Source organism: Penicillium cinerascens, assembly GCF_028974065.1.
Source record: "Penicillium cinerascens strain IBT 15544 chromosome Unknown contig_16_segment0_segment0, whole genome shotgun sequence".
NCBI classification, from domain to species: Eukaryota; Fungi; Ascomycota; class Eurotiomycetes; order Eurotiales; family Aspergillaceae; genus Penicillium; species Penicillium cinerascens.
The window spans coordinates 2,524,387-2,540,847 of record NW_026695286.1 but is presented as its reverse complement, the minus strand read 5'-3'; the positions used below and the strand labels follow the sequence as shown (position 1 = coordinate 2,540,847).

The 16,461-nt window shown below is 48.1% G+C and overlaps 5 protein-coding genes across 5 annotated transcripts; 2 read left to right on the top strand and 3 right to left on the bottom strand.

Moving 5' to 3' along the window:
- Window positions 1-1,378: 1,378 nt before the first annotated feature.
- On the top strand, window positions 1,379-2,824 carry N7498_000938 (uncharacterized protein; the record flags this gene model as incomplete). The annotated part of the gene is made up of 1 exon (XM_058448001.1): window positions 1,379-2,824. The coding sequence occupies one exon, from the start codon at window positions 1,379-1,381 to the stop codon at window positions 2,822-2,824; it is 1,446 nt and encodes a 481-aa protein (XP_058313412.1).
- Window positions 2,825-5,813: 2,989 nt separating this feature from the next.
- Window positions 5,814-6,394, bottom strand: N7498_000937 (beta-class carbonic anhydrase; the record flags this gene model as incomplete). Its single annotated transcript, XM_058448000.1, has 2 exons — window positions 5,814-6,220; window positions 6,289-6,394. The coding sequence occupies 2 exons, from the start codon at window positions 6,392-6,394 to the stop codon at window positions 5,814-5,816; spliced, it is 513 nt and encodes a 170-aa protein (XP_058313411.1).
- Window positions 6,395-7,188: 794 nt separating this feature from the next.
- On the top strand, window positions 7,189-8,058 carry N7498_000936 (alpha/beta fold hydrolase; the record flags this gene model as incomplete). The annotated part of the gene is made up of 1 exon (XM_058447999.1): window positions 7,189-8,058. One exon carries the CDS (start codon window positions 7,189-7,191, stop codon window positions 8,056-8,058), a length of 870 nt encoding a protein of 289 aa, XP_058313410.1.
- Window positions 8,059-8,889: 831 nt separating this feature from the next.
- N7498_000935 (uncharacterized protein) lies at window positions 8,890-9,250 on the bottom strand (the record flags this gene model as incomplete). The annotated part of the gene is made up of 2 exons (XM_058447998.1): window positions 8,890-8,946; window positions 9,008-9,250. 2 exons carry the CDS (start codon window positions 9,248-9,250, stop codon window positions 8,890-8,892), a joined length of 300 nt encoding a protein of 99 aa, XP_058313409.1.
- A 3,805-nt stretch (window positions 9,251-13,055) lies between these two features.
- On the bottom strand, window positions 13,056-16,394 carry N7498_000934 (DNA ligase (ATP) DNL4; the record flags this gene model as incomplete). The annotated part of the gene is made up of 7 exons (XM_058447997.1): window positions 13,056-13,075; window positions 13,152-13,599; window positions 13,652-13,757; window positions 13,817-13,949; window positions 13,998-14,129; window positions 14,182-16,280; window positions 16,336-16,394. The coding sequence occupies 7 exons, from the start codon at window positions 16,392-16,394 to the stop codon at window positions 13,056-13,058; spliced, it is 2,997 nt and encodes a 998-aa protein (XP_058313408.1).
- Between the last annotated feature and the right edge of the window lie 67 nt (window positions 16,395-16,461).

Sequence of the window (16,461 nt, the reverse complement as noted above, 5' to 3'; positions counted from 1 at the left end):
CGTGCTCTCACCGGCCCCGGGACACAGTGAGGCGCCGAGGCATCTACTCCATCATCTAGGTGCGACTAATTTCTAAACAGAGTGCGAGTGCTGATGCGTACGACTCAAAGAGTACAAACAAGTGGTGAGGTAGTTGATGCCCTAGACATAGTTTCACCTCAGCCGCAGTAAGCGAGTGGTCTTCCTCGTGACCGCCAGAACCCGTGTTGTGCGAGCAAAAAAAACCCCAAAAAAAAAGAAAACAACGCCCAACGGGGCGTATTGAAACAAACACCAAAACAAAGGAAAAGGGAGTGGGCTATATACACCGCCAGTCAGTTGGGCAGCTCCACCCGCCACGTCGTCTTTTCGTCTTTACCTTTTCAGTCTTCTGCAGCCACCCGTCTCCCGACTGGTCCGTCTCGATCGGCCCCCGGTGGATTCCGATTCTGGATCTATCATTACTCCGTGGCGTGCTTTGACGGTGAAGGAAAAAAAGTAGTGGAATTTTTTTCAGACAAGCTTAGGGTTTTCGCTATCTCCCGTTTAACTGGAGTCTATTTGCTTTATTTTTTCTGGAGTAGATTGGCTACAACGGCGTTGTGTCTATCTGCAGGGACCGCACTTATCCCAACCTTAAACAGCGCACCCGTCGTGGCTTGCCAACGCACCATTACAAACCATTTGGGTCAAGATAGGGCACCGTTCGTAAATGAAAACTATACCTTGTGTGTGCTCGAGACCAAAAATCAAAAATAAAATTCAAGGGTCACCGATAAAAGGGGGGAGCGGGATGTGCAGGGATCCTCTCCCCAGGCTTCCGAATCCCAGGACCCGCGGACTCCACCGGCAGAACATTCCATGTCACATTCGATTGTTCTTTTTCGGTCTTTTGTTCGTCACGAACAATAAAATACCGGACACCGGCATGTCTTTGTTCCCCGCTTCTCGTCTGCGCCAATCGCCTGCGCCATCTCAAGTGATTACCGTCACACGCGTACCTGCCCAATACGCTTATCACACGCTGAGATCACCACTTTCTTATCTCGCTGTGGTTCGCCCTACTCCATCCCTTCCTGTTTCAACTCTTTACTCTTTCACCCTTCTCTTCCCTCCCAGCCTTTCGACTTCTGCGACCCTCGACTACTGGAAGTGCCGTGCATCTACCCGAGCACTTTTCAGCTTCGCTCGTCGCTCCCCTTGCATCCCTCGCTGGTCCCTCGCTGGCCACTCGTCCAATCGGATCCCCCAGTCATCCGATTCACCCATCTCCCGTTGCAGAGGAACGGGAGGCTCCCATTACAATTCTCCCCATCCATGTATCTCGCCCAGACTCTCGACCAGAGTGCCTCATCCGGCCTAGGCCTCACTTGGATCCTTCTTGGCATGATCCTATAAAATGATGGTTCCGAGAGCCTTTATGTTCAGCTCGGCACCGCCCCAGAAGACAATGGCGCTTTACGGGATGAGCGAGCAGAACTTGGAGAGCCGGCTTGCCCTCTCTCCTTCCAACAATGCTGCCAACCTGGAGTTGAAACATGCCGCCCCGGTAGTTATTCCACCAAAACGTGGCTCACGTACCCCGATGCGTCGAGAAACACGCTCGCGCACTCCCTTCAAGATCTCTGAATCCTCTCGCCGTTCATCTTCCTCCTCGTCCAATGATCGCCCCCAGCGTCCATCAGTGGCCTCAATACTGGACGCTACTGAAATTCGCGTTCCACGACGAAGTTGGTCCACTAGGAGGCCTCGAAAGCTCCCCCGGGGAAACCATGTTGAGGAATTCAGCCGGATGATGCAGGAAGGGCTCAAGTCCAAAGAAGATGATCTGCTGGGCGGTGCTGGCAACTCGCCTTTGGATATTCTTCTCAGTCCACCTGATGAAGATGACAAATATCCTGCGGGGAACGAATCCGAACTGGATACTTCCTTCTCGGCCCGGTCGATTTCGAGTGACTCGGTGCCATCTCTTGATCATGATTTAAATTCCCCTCCCAGTCTCCAGCTACCGCCGACCCCCGGCAGCCAAAGAAGCTCTTCTGAGCGACGGCTCCGATACTCCCCTTCCGAAGACTGCGCCTACGATCATCCTCTTTTAGAGACGGCGATCGAGGAAGGCGAGCTTGTCGATCTAGAAAGCTATGAGGAACCGATAATGCGTGACGCCGCGTCTACGAAGCAGTCTGCATCAACTCGGTCCTTTCCTCGGCTTCGATCTTCCTTCAAATCCAACCTCACTGCATCCCTACGGGCCATTAAATCCGCTGCTCAGTCTGTCTCGACCTTTGCGACACCTTCGGTCCAGCCGGAAGATTTCCTGACGCGGTCTTTGTTCACAATTGCCCCGGAGTTGACGGATGATCGTCGCCCCCCGCCTATGCAAACCCCACCATCCCCAGCCTTGCGACGTTATCTCAACCCTACTCCGATGTCTCCGGCGGACATGTGTGTGTACCATGATCACCCGCACGAAACTGCCGAGTCGGTGCGTGCCTGTCCTGTGTCCATCCAGATGCAGACCTATCGCCGGTCCCGCGGCCGTGGCCACCGGCGCAATCATTTCCACGTTGTCGCCCCGAAGAATCGCGACCATTACTACACGTATGATCCGGAGCTTCCGCCAATGTCACGCCAACGGGAACCTCGCGAGAACAGCGACTTTCTCCGTATGGTCGTTCTGGAGATGAACATGCGACGCAGTGGCAAACTTCGCGAAGATATTCCCACACGGGCTCGCATCATGCTTGCTCCGCGCAAGAGTAATCCTTATCGCCTGTCGGGTGACTACGAAGACGGCGACGATGATGACACGGTGCCTTCCCGTTGGGTGGGCATCTCGGCTTAAACAGCCGCTCCTCATTGGGTATGTCGGCTTTGAAAGCCGGACCCCGGGATGTGGCTGACCAGCGCAGAGCGCAGTCAGCCCCTCAGTACATATTTATCATTTTTTAAGACCCTTTTATCATACTAGCGCGGCGTTGGACTAGGATTCAAGTGTCCTGGCCGACACCCCTTTCTTTTGTGAACGAACCTTCAATTCTCGACAACCTACTTTGCTTCCCTTGTTGAAACTTCAAGATATCCATCCAATCAAACAACCTTTATTATACTTCAATACTTGATACTGTCGCACTAGTAATACTGTACTGTTTTGCAATATCGAAGCAAATTAAATTCCCCGCTGCGGCGTGATATCATCCCGCAGCCATGAGATCATCCCGAATGATTTGCCTTCAGCGGCTGTATTCGATGAGGCAGGTACTGTCTTCCCATCATCACGAGATCCAGTGTCAACTTTATTATCTCTTAGCCTAGATGACTCTCGGAGAAATGAGAATTGTCTGCGAATGCGGGGGACGAGGTGCTAGATCTCTGAATCTCCAGTCTCACAAGTCTCTGTAGGCGCCCGCATTCTTGTAATCACCCACCTATTTCAAATATCGTAGGCACCGCAGCGGCACCTTCTTTGCTGGCAACTGGCCTAGAGCTCTTGAATACTTCTTTTTGGGGGTCGGTCTTTTCTACCTCTAAATTTTGTCAACATACCCACGCCCGTGGTGCTGCAACATCATATTAAAACCTATCGAATCGATCAAGTCCTATAATATTTTGTAAAGTAGCCCCTTGGCTTAATTGAACTGTCTATGAAATCAATCTTAGAAGAACATTAAAATATAGAAAGATGTAAAGAAAAAACACAAAAAAAGAGCGACACGGGGATCGAACCCGTAATTTTCAGAGCCGAAATCTGACGCCTTACCATTAGGCCAGCCGCCCACTGATTATTAAAGATAAGAACAAAAAATTGACATATCACCAGCTATAACTCATCCTAATTAACATCTACATGTCTATCCATCAATTCATTTATTCTAACATACGAGGGCAGAAAAATAGAAACCTATTACTCTCTTGAACCGAAATAAAGCGCCTTGCCATTATGTGAGCTGCCCCACTGACTATGACTAAGCACCCTTTAAGGTACCTGATCCGTGGGAACTTTGTAGAAGAAGCGCGAGAGGATATTAAATCAAAAAGAGGTAGGCTAGACGTGTTAGATTTATATCGCTATTAATGGACTACCCGAATTGCCTTAAATTAAAGCGCTGGTGAATTGGTTAGTGTCCGGGGAATTTAGATTGAGGGCCCTGCTCGAGATATATAGCGGTCGCGGGCAGGTCAACCATCAAGGAGGAAAAATAGTGCCCTCTACAATTTTTTGGATCATTGTGTTCACCAGAAGATTTTTTCTTCTTTTTCGAATTACCATACTGAAGTGCATAATGGGGGCAACAAGCATGGCGGAAGAGCAGGTGTCTTGAGCTTCCCACTCACATTGTGATGGGAGGACGGGAGAGCCGTAAAGCATACGTCCAACCACTACACATCGAGCCGCCATAGGCGTTCATCGAGAAGTGAGAAGGAGCAGCCAAACGGCTCAATCAATTCATTAATTAAATTGTCAATATAAAGGACGGCAGACGTCTGATTATCTACACCGATAGAAGCGACCAAAAGAAACTGATCGGAGCCGGGGCATGGTTGTATGAACCGGATAAGGAGCTTCTGTTTAAGATAGGCACCGCACAGACAGCACTATCGTAGTATACGCAGCCCCGATATCACGAGGAGCTGGAGCACGAGGTCCTGGAAACCAACGGGATGTTGAAGACCAGAGCAAAAAGCGAAGAAAGAGGAGGCATAGATGGATGAAGGAAGGAATGAAGAACAGGGATGGCTTGGTGGAGGAAGAGGTTGTGGTGTCTCAAAGACCCAACCGAGAAAGAGCTATTGGCAACCAGTCAAGCCCTACATTGGAGCGAACCATAGTCCTAAGGCCCTAAGAAAGCTGACAACCACCTATCGGAAGACCCGCATCCTCGTATTGCGGCTTTGACGAAAACTTTTAGATATAGGGACACGTAAAGCGTGTTCACGCGAGGAAATGCAAACTTCATTGAAAAAGCGAGGTGTAGAGGCTTAAAAATTGAGGTCCTCCTGATTGTATTCAATTGCCAAGATGAGGAACTGCTGTATGCCGACCAAGGCTGCGCCAAGCTACTGCGCCATATGGGATGGAGATGGAAACTGATTTATATATAGTTATGGATGCAGTTACTGCGACTACAAAGAGCTGCTTTTTTTTGTCCTAGATAAAATATGATGATCACACTTGTATCTCAGTCCAGAGTTTCAAGTGCCGAGGTGATACGCAGGCTACAGCTACGACAACTACATATATCCATGTCCGTGTAGGTAGGGTGTATCACTTTTTGAAAACGAACCTGGCGCCTCATCTAGACCTTTTTTCCGCCTCGTTACCCTTCGTGATGTTAAGTTGCGCTTGTAGCGCGCATTTTCGGAACTGTTATGATGCTTTGGCGAAGCCTAGCATAGCCGCCACAGTTCTAGTCTGCACGACGCTATCAAGTTTGCGTTTTCTACCTTCTTTCGAGCCCCCAAGACTTGGCGCACCGCTAAGGCGTATTTTGCTCCGCGGGTATTTTAATCTCAGACAGTCTACCAGAACGCAAGTAATATTTTCCTGGATGCCACACATGCAATGGTAGCTGTCTTCGGCTCGGTGGTTTTGGTGTGCATGAATAACCAGTCGTGACGTGTGGAGTCGCGGGGAAATAGGCACGCTCGGTTCGTAGGCAAAACGCCGCCCAAATTTCCTGTGTAGGTATTTGGTAATTGGATGCTGATATTTGGAGGTAACCGCCCTTTGTAGACGATGGAGATTACGAAAAATCATTTGAAAACAATAACTCGATTAGAACTCTCTGTAGTATTTCAAGTCTCACGTGGCCTCCACTATAGCTGAGAATCATTCAAGAAACAATCTGCTTCAAGGTACCAGAGTCCGTGTCATAAACCCACCCAGTCACTCGAATTTTAGGCATCATCAGTGGATGGTTTCGAAAGAATTCCACATCCTCCGCGGCAGATTTGTCCAAATCAGTGATAGGGAACACCTCAAATGCGTCGACATCTTTTGACTCCGTAATCCCGAGATTTTGCTTGATAGCGTGACGGGCGACATTCGCGTCAACACCCAGAAGACCGCACTTGGTGTGCTTGATAATGTAAATATCCTCGGCACCGAGGATATGGGTTGTCAAAAGCGCTGAGCGAGCCGCCTCTCCAGCATAGGCGCCAGCATTTCGAATAATCGTAGCTTCGCCGAGTTTAAAGCCACAAAAGGAAATAGGATCAATTCGACAATCCATGCAAGTCACTGTTTAATGATTAGAAAAACACTAAACCCAAATTTTCCACCATTCCGAAGACAGGATCAATGCTCACCAATCACGACCTTGGAGGCTGGATGTATATCAAGACCATCACCTCTAAATTTATCAACATACTGTTGATTGTTGAGAAGCACACGTTTGTCTATGGTTGAAGCCATGGATGATGGAGCAATCTGCGATCGAGCCACTGATTCAAAAAGGAAAATTGAAAAGCAGACCGATAGTCAAATGGAAAGAGGCCTTTGAACTAGTCAAAATGTTTAATGTAAGTTAGATAAGGATGATGCTAACAGCATCCTGACGTAGGAAAACTTCACTATTTATGTCTCTCGAAATTCTGCCTACCCTGTTGAAGTGCTATCCAAAAGCCTATGAAAACATCTTACGTCACCTCTGACAAATCAATCCATACGAATAGGGATCCTAAATCAAACAACATATGCTAGCGGTAGGTCTCGTCATTGAATAAACTTGAGGATAGCCGCTCCAGAGCGCCTGTAGTCAGTTCCCCATATGCAGTTTGCGGACTAGCGTGCGGATTAGTGTGCGGACTAATACGGGGTATGCAGATTGGTGCGGACTAGCGTGCGGACTAGCGTGCAGTTAATGTGCGGATTAGTGTGCGGACTACGGTATGCGGGAGCTTGGTGGTAACGTCTTCGGCCAGCACCTGAGGCCAGGTATCATCAGGAGCATTTGTCAGAAGCTAGCAATTTCTAATGCTTCCATGCGTCATTTAATTCAGGTCTGAGGATGGCTTCGGTGAGATTCTTGGCCCTTCCAAGTTTCTAGGCTACCCAAGCTATATAAACTTGGCGGACAACCCCAAATCAATTACAATCAAAACGTCTTCCGCCATTGCTTCAAAGCCAATTGTCTGGAGAACCTGCTTAGTTGAAGACAAAAAGGAACCGTTTGCTTTCCGTTGCTCTCTCGATACTTTTCCCTCATGATGGCTCTGATCCAACCTCCTCAGCTCAAGAGAGCCCATCTACCCAAAAGTGGCGTTCGCATGTTCTACCGTGAACTGGGCAGAGAAATCGGTCGCAAAACGATTCTTCTACTTCACGGCTTTCCATCGTCGTCCCATCACTATAGGAATCTACTTCCCATCCTCGCCAAAGAGTATCATGTCATTGCTCCGGACTTCCCAGGCTTCGGCTTCACGGAAGTGCCCGAAGGTTTCAAATATTCGTTCCAGTCACTCACCGACACGCTCGCCGAGTTTTTGGATAAGATATCTTTGACGAAATTCTCTATGTACCTCTTTGACTACGGTGCTCCCATAGGCCTTCGCCTGGCCTTGCAACGTCCAAGTGCCGTCGAAGCCATCATTTCGCAAAATGGCAACGCCTACGCTGAAGGGTTCGGTGATGTCTGGGGCCCCATTCAGGACTTCTGGAAAAGCGAAAACTCCGTGGAAGACCGCACAAAAATATCGAACGCTATGTTGACGTTCGACATGGTCAAGTTTCAGTACATCGATGGAACACCCACCGCTAGCGACATTGCACCAGAGTCATATGCTTTGGACTACGCTCTCCTAGAGCGTCCTGGGAACAAAGATATCCAAATTGATCTTTTTATGGATTATCAAAATAATGTTGCCTTGTATGAAAAGTTCCAGGAGTACTTCCGCTCTTCCCAAGTGCCACTCCTGGCTGTCTGGGGCAAAAACGATGTTTTCTTCGTCCCGGCGGGCGCTGAGGCTTTCAAGAAAGATCTGCCTGGTGCGCAGATAAGTCTCATTGATGCCGGTCACTTTGCCTCTGAGAGTCATCCTCAAGAAATTGCGGACCAGATATTATCTTTCTTGAGGTGAAAATGAATGTCAAAGCGGACTACATATCGACTGAACGTTCGTTTGTGTAGATTAATTTTCAAGTATATTCAATGAAATTCAGGCGCTTCATGAGAGACTCCAATGCACGCACTATTAGTAAATAGTGACCGTCAAGGTGCTACACAAAAGTGATTCTTGTTAATGTAACGCATGTTTTTAGACATGATCTCGAAACCGTGGTGAAGCCTCTGCATTGACTTTTGAGAAAATAACGATATTACCTCTTACCGTTCCTCCAACACCCTCGGCAGAGCTGGCGCGCCCCAAAATGTGTACGGGATATATTTGCATCGAATACCTGGGTCAGGGTTTTTTGGGGCTACTTGACTGACTTTTGCCACGCTAAATTCCATACAAATCATAATTCGCTTCACTTAAGTAGCGACCGTGACAGAATATTCACCAGGAGCGATGATTGGATCTTTGAGTATTGAGGCGCTCGTTGCATTGATGGGATTAATTTTGAATCATACTGAGTACTTCACGTTATATATGTATGAAAGGTACCCCAGCCTAGAAATGAGGGGCTTGGCAGACAGGAATTTGGAAGTTCAATGTAAAGAAATAAACACCGGGTCCTGCAATCTGTCCTTACTTCTCGTGGTAAACAAATTTTTGCATGGGTTCATATTAGGGTCCCTATAATGGGATAGAGTTCTTCTTTCGGACCGCTGTGACCGAGTAACATTTGTGCTGTTTCACCCTACCACTTTCTCTCCAACCTCTTTAACCGGTGATCGTGTCTGGTAACAATGAAAGTCGTTGATACACAATGAACAGTGGATGTTGAGACATCATAGAGACAATGGCTTATAGAACACGGTTGAGAGAGCATTGAGCGTTAAGGTTCAGGTTAACCAAGCCAGACTTTCAGAGCTCTTGTTAGTCCAATTTCCATAAACTTCAAGCAGCAGAACATGTATCATACCTGTTGAATATCCCCTTCTTCGCAACAGTAAACGTCTCCAGCTGAGCAGCTTTCGCCGAGTGCCCCTTCCAAGACGTTTCCCAAAGTGACAAGACCAGCATTGCCTTCTCCTTGACAGACCACAGTTTGTTTACTACCACAGACATTCCCAGTTTCCTGGTGGCCACCACATGTAGCACAAGGTTTGCTAGGAAGGGCCAAAACAACCGCAGCAAAAGAGAGAAGAATCGCAAAAGCCTTCATGATGGAGGATAAATAGCACAAGTCAGATTGAAGACCACAGGAAGTTTGAAGAGATAGGAGTCAGGAACGTTTTGACTGAGATTGGGTTAGAGCAATGATGTGGGTGATCATAAGAACTTATGGCCAGGAGGCGGATAGGAAAGTGCAACAAGCCGGAATTTGCGGCGTTAGGAATGCCACTTACTACGTCAACAGCAATGTGGTTGCTAATAGAGTAACCGGCCCCCTCGATAAGTGCGGATCGGCATTTTGTAGTCACTAAAGCACACTTTGCAACCCTATACCAAAGTAAGCCATTACGCGGCGGATGCCAGGTAAGGAGGCAGGAGAAGAATAGGAGGAGTAAGTCCATCAAGCTCTGGAGAATGCACAATTTACAGGTTGAATTCGTTTGAGTAATTTAAGAGTCTATCCTATTCTCCAATATCAATAATATTCATCATATTCCATAATTGCCAAAGATCGGCTGGCCGCTCGAAACTCCACCATTTTATTTAATCCGTCCTCATATTAAAGCGACACAGCTTATATGACTTTCCAGGGAATACAGGGGATAACCTTCACGATGAAAATGAGCATTGACACTACCTATGATTCCAATACTGATGATGGCATAGAGTCTCATCGAAGCATTCTTCAGCAACATTGTTAATAGGACGGTCACCAAGCTCGGTATGCCTGTGCAACGTTGGAATGGTACATATAATTCAAGATGCTCTTTTCAAGCGACAGGAATGTCAGTCCTATCTTTTGTTCATCAGGTCTCATTCAACCAATCATTACCTTTACTTCATTGGGAAAGATTTAATTCAAATCCTCTAAGGTTGGTCATACGTATTGCTTTACTGTCTCGCACTTCTGACATCGAAAGGAAGAATCAAAGTGTGTCATGGAGACTGGATGAATCTCGCCCACAGATGAGATTATCAAGCAAGTGTCCTTGGTCATGTAGCCGAACCCCCTACAAATAGCTTTTGCTTAGGATCTCATTGATCACCCTAATGCTCTACCGCCGGCCACTCCGACACATACATAGTAACACCGACTGCCGGCGCTGTGGTATGTCGCTGAGATACGGTTAGTGCGTGGATAAAATAGGTGAGTGGTGTAGAGAGGGCGGCGTGTGAATGGAAGTACTGTGTTCCGAAACTTTTGGAACGCCACTACAGAACTGTTTTGAAAATGAGGCGGTTCACGTGACCAACCCGCATGAGCTTTTTTAAATCCCCGCCAGCGACCGCGGTTATCCACTACATCCACTACAAGACTGTTCTCTTCTCAAGCCTCAGAGAGCTAGATATTCTGATAGCAAAACCGAAGGCTTTTATGGTTGCCCGTTTAGATTAAATGGACCGAAGTTTGCAGGAAACTTGTCCTCCGCGCAACGCATGCAAAGCATGTACTCGTGGGAAGAGAAAGTGTAATAGAGCTTTGCCGAGCTGCATCTCTTGTGCACGGTAAGTCTGGTCAATAAGATCTACAGCCGCCTTATATGTCTCGATAGGTTTACTCAAAAAATACTAGTCTTCGCCGGATTTGCACTTATGACGAGAATCCATTAAGCGGCTCAGTGCAGCCTGTTCGTGATTCTTTGAGTCTTCCTCCACAGGTATTTATGTGGTTTAAGGCATTTCATGGTATCCTTCTAATTTGTCTGCCATCAGGTACCCTACTCACCTGGTACTGACAGCCGGTTTCCCACGCAAGCATTGCGCATCCTCGGCTCTCTCGAACAAACCAAAAGCATGGCTCGTAAATACTTCGACTCGACCCATCATAAACTGCCGATAATGTCCGAAACAAATTTCTTCGAGCGCTTGCCAGTCTCTTACTCTGGAGACGCAAGCTTCATTTCACTATGCTTCTCGATGCATCTGATACAGTCTCTGCCCTCATCATCCCTGAGCAGCATGGTATCCTCTCTCTATGCAATTGCAAAGCTCGGTATCAGCTCATTGGAGACAGCAGGATGTTATAACTTGGTTACTGTTCAGAGTATGCTTCTTATAACTCTTTATGAAGCAAGTCATGGAATATATCCGGCAGCAGCTATCTCGATGGCATCTTGTGCGCGGGCAGCCCGCAATCTCGGTTTCCAGCGAGTCAGTATTGAACAACCTAATACATACAAATGGTCCACCATGGAGCAAAGAGTGACACTGTGGGCGATTCACAACCTGGATAGGTAAGTCTTGAACACGCAATTTGTGGGTTGGCCTTTGGCCTTGTCTATTTGGGCTCACTAACCGATAGGTATCTAAATCTCTGTAATGGTGATGCCATTTTCAACACCGAAGATGTTGGCAGAGATGATCCATTGCCGAATGATGAGATGCATTACACTTTGGATGTAAGCCCTTGACCACTTTCCCAGATAATGCCAACTTTGTGAGAAGGGTGAATGTACTCTTTGCTGACTAGCTGAAAGTTGTTGACGGATAGTATCAATCCGAACATTTCCAGCCCTCTCCCCCCTTTCAGAGTGAGCCACTTTGTTAGGGAATGCCAAGTGTCACATCTGGTTGGGAGGGTTGTTCAACACATTTTTAGTCCTATCTCCGACAGCAGCTTTCATGGAGAAGAGGCAGCGCAACTCGAACGCACGTTGTTGCCATTGCTGCAAATCTTGGCAGAAGAAGAAGTTCAGTTCACAAACTACTGTGGAGCTCTAGCGATGTGTTTCAGGTGAATATTTACAGGCCCATATTTGCTCAGCCCAATCTAACAGATTACTTCTTATACTAGCTCCCTTGTTACACTTTACGCACGCCCATCAAACTATCCAGAGATCCGATCTCTCAATACAAATGGCACATCATTCGCGTTGGAACAACTATCTACGAAAATGGTGGAGCTGTCAGATCATATGCTTAGCATCGCCCAAGACGAAAGTCAGCGACTTTCCTTGTCCCCTTTTGTCCCATACGCTTTATATCAGGCTGCGGTTATTCAATTGCGATTATGGGAACAGAATGGCAAACCAAAGCATAACGAAAATTTACAACTAATGGTGAGGCTCCTCAATTGCTTTAGTAAAAGGTGGTCTATAGCAGGTGAGTAAGCCTTTCGGCACATCCCAGCCAGAGGGATTTTAAAGCCAAGACAGTGTATCACTAATATTGGAACTTGAACACTTAGGAAAGCATCTAGCGGCGCTGTCTTCTCCCGAACCACCCTTGACCCTTCCGCCGCAGGGTTATTTCATCAGTGAAACTCGAACCTCCAATGCAACGTAGAAGATAGAAGGGTGACTCGGTTCAAACTTCACTCCGGCCACGTCGTATCGCATGATCCAGACTGTGGTGCATCACTTTTGTCAAGGAGCAGCACCCAGGTGGAGCCCTCGGAGACCTGATTTTCGTGCATGCCGAGGTATTGCACAACCGCAAGAGATTATGGCACGTACTCCCGTGATTACTTTTCAATATAATCTACACCTCTCTACCACCTAACTGAATCAATTGATTCAGTCAGAGATACAGTACCTTAGTGGCCCTTGAGCTATTACAACATCGGTTCATTTGTTACTGTCAGCCGAACAGGGATAGAGATAATTTTTCTTTGCAATAGGTAACTACATTGCATCAGTGTGTACTTTATCTGATTTCGAATGTCGAATCACGTTGTAAAAAAATGAGAGCTGTAGAGAAATATCCGGAGCTGGGATCATAACGTGCGCAAATTGATCGGCGACTAGTCAGTGGCTCATCGACTGATCTATAACAGATGGATAATCTAGGCTATGCAACCTGTTCAACTAGGAACAATAACTACTTCCAGTGGTAGATCCCCGTAGACCGAACCATCATCGAGACACTGAGAACCCTGTAACAGTCATGTTAGACAACTTGACGTAGACCACAACAAAGAATCGTACACAAAGGGAGACGGTGAAACTTACTTTCCTCATCCAAGAGCGTCCCATTCTTCCAGCTTTCTTGAACCCAGTCCAACGAGACGAGATGTGGAATTTTCTTCCCCGCCCTAGTAGCCAGCGATTTTCGCAGGGAAATGATATCCTCTCGCGACATTGTTGCCGGGTTGACTATGACATGAGTAACGTCCGGACTTTTGAGCGAAGTCGCGATGTTGGCGGATGCAAATCGGGCGGTGTTACGTGCCACGCATATAGGAGTATGATCCATCTCGGGTTTAGAGGATGCACCGTCTCCGTTTGCAGAAGGAGTTTGTGTAGAGAAGTAAAACCTTAGGCCGCGGAAGAGCCAGCCACAGGGCGCAGTGTATCCCGAGTCGATCTTTGCTTGGATGTGAGACTCGACTTTGTGGAGGGTGTGCGGGTCGAGAGAATGGTTGCTTTGCTTTTTGTTGATTTCCATTTGCTTTAGGATCTATTGCCTGGTCAGTATCTTCCTTATTGGTAATGAATTTGCATACACGTACTTCTTTGAGCTCATCGACGTTTGTGTCGCGAGCGTAGCTGTCGTTGAAGGGATCAACATTGATGTTGATTTCTTCATCTCGATCCTCCATGATGAAGAACATGTGCCTACACGAGAGGATCCACTTGTCAGTCCAACTCTTGTAAATCGTGTGATGAGAAATTACCTGGGCTCGAAGGGGAGAAGCAGATCGGGCAATCCTACATCCTTCTCGTTCTGCTTGACGCAGTCCATCAACCAGGATGGTTTCACAATGTTGAAGTTCGCGCTTTTCAGCAGTGAAGCCACCTTGACGGTCCCTATTACACCGTTAGCTTAGCCTTTATCCGGTGACATGGAGTACGTACTTCGCTCGGCGATACAAATAGTGTCTGGGACAGCGGTGTTTGTTTGGTAGATTCTGCCCCCATTGGCTTTCACCAGCTGCTCGAGCTCTCCCTTTGATTTCTTCTCGGGGTAGCTTGCATCAGTCATAATAACTGAAACTCTGTTAGCAATGTCATAGTGGGAAATGGGCATGACAGCATGTACAGAAATTGAGCTGGTCAAAAATATGGCCGGAGGGTCCAAGGTACTGGGCATTTTCCTTCTCGTCATACCCGGCAATCGTCAACGCCTTCTTCACAGCCCTTTTGACACGCTTCCTCCTGGAGTTATCCACGTTAAACTCCTTTTCCCGATGCTCTTGCTCCACATTGGACTTGAGATCCAGGAACTCTTGAATCGACAACGCGCTCTTCCAGTTCTTATCTTTACGAAGCTTCTTGAACCGCGGAAACCGCAGCGTCTGGCCCATGCGGAACATGTCGCTCACTCCCACGGAGGCTGCCTTCACGCAGATAACAACGGAGTCAGATGGTTTGATCCACATGTCAGGCTTTTCGTGCTGAGCGTCTCCGCCGGAAAGCTCGATAAACTCAGTGGGCGGCTTCTTTGAATCCCATTTCATCCACTTGCCATCTGTGTGGTGGCGAATTTCTTGATAGTCGGCCGCGGTAAAGCCACCACCGACCTTGCAAAATGACCAGCATTTCTCCGGTTGGGAGGAGTTGGGATTATCAACGCGCAATCCACATAGGAAGCTCCCCAAGTTACCTCCTCGATGGCCCTGTCCATAATATCCACCCACAATGACTAGATCAAGCGACTCGCCAAACTCGGTCATGTACTCAGGCTTGACTTTCATCCAGTCGTCGTGGCGTTCATTCAGTCGGTATTGGGATCGCGGGTTCTTCAGCACAAGACCCTCCGAGGCTTCGGCAACAACATTGCGCAAGCACGTCTCGACTTCTGTAGTCGTGGTCGCCTCTTGATACGGGTGAATCTCGAAGCGTCGGTGGACTGGGCGGAGAATCCTTTGCAATGCTTTGCGGCGATCGCGAAGAGTATACTTCGTGATATCTTTCCCATTCAGGTAGAGAATATCAAAGACGCGGAACATCGGCCTGGGGCCATTTGTAAAAGGATTTCGCTGCTCGGCCAATGCCGCGGTTTTGAGCGTACCAAAGGCGACGGGGGCGTCCTGCTCAGGATCCCAGGTGACCATCTCGCCATCCAGTATGACACTCTGCACCTCGTTCACGAATGCATCTTTCAAATGTCTGGTCAAAGCCCCATTCTCATCATAGATCCCATTTCCATAGAGATAAGTGTACTCCTTTGCTTTGCGGGACCAAGAGGCAAACCTCCGACCCCCTGCAACAGAATCGTCGGGGGCCATGTGGAGCTGCATGCGCTCGCCGTCCAGTTTCTCTTCGATCCAAAACACCGGGTCCTCTTCCGTAGGCTGCATTCGCGAAACCATTCTGTCGAAAGAGTGCATCTGAAACTGAGCCAGCTGAGGCTGGAAGCACTGCATTAGTGCTATACCACGGTCCTCTGCCTCGAGTCGGATATTGGGATCATGGAGCTCCCAGCACACGCGCCGGAGACTGCTGGAAATGCTGTATAGATTCTCGGCATCTGGATGCCAGACATGAAACATCGTGCGCTCCGTAGCCCCAACCTTCATCTGGCGCAGGATAATGCGGATGAGCCACATAAATTCCTCCGGGTTCATGCGCCGGTAGAACTCGGCCATAATAGGGATCTGCTCGTCTTCCTTCGAGGTAGCGGCGAGCTTGTCCAACTTCTCGTTAACCTCCTCGATGGACATATCGCCCGGCTCTGTCCGCATCGGTCTTTTAGACAGGATGTCATAGCACCTTCCCGCAAAGTCTCCTGCCATGCGCGTCGATGACTGGCCCGGAAGCTTCCAGTTCAAGAGATTGTAGCCATCCTCTGATTCCTTATTGATCTTCATGATTTTCACCAGCATCTTTCCAATGACCTTTTCCTTCATGCCGTACATAGGTCGGTCCCTGTCCTTGTCTGGAAGGATGAGCCGAAAAGCTGGGTAAATGTCGTTGCCGACCTCTTTGCGCCATCGCGAGATGAAACGTGCGATAACATCGCGACGGAGCTCGTACGGGCTTTGGTGTGTCGCGCTTTTGTTACTGGATCCGACCTTGCGCTTTGCAGGTGCAGTAGTCGCAGGTTTCTTCTTGATCTGGCTGAGAGGGTGGAACAAATTCAGGTACAGCTCGTGGAATGGAAGCGTGGGGGCGGTGTTATGGGGGCGGTTCGGATATCTTTATTTCGTGGGGATCAGCATACTCAGAGCTGAAGAGAGACCAGAATCATTACTTCTCATCCAGATCCTCCTCCACATTTCGTGGTTCGGGCACGATCTCGTCGGAATCCATGGCGAGTCGAGCTCCAAGAGAGTGGAAGGTTCCCCGGATGATTTTAGGCAACGATAAGATAGCGCAC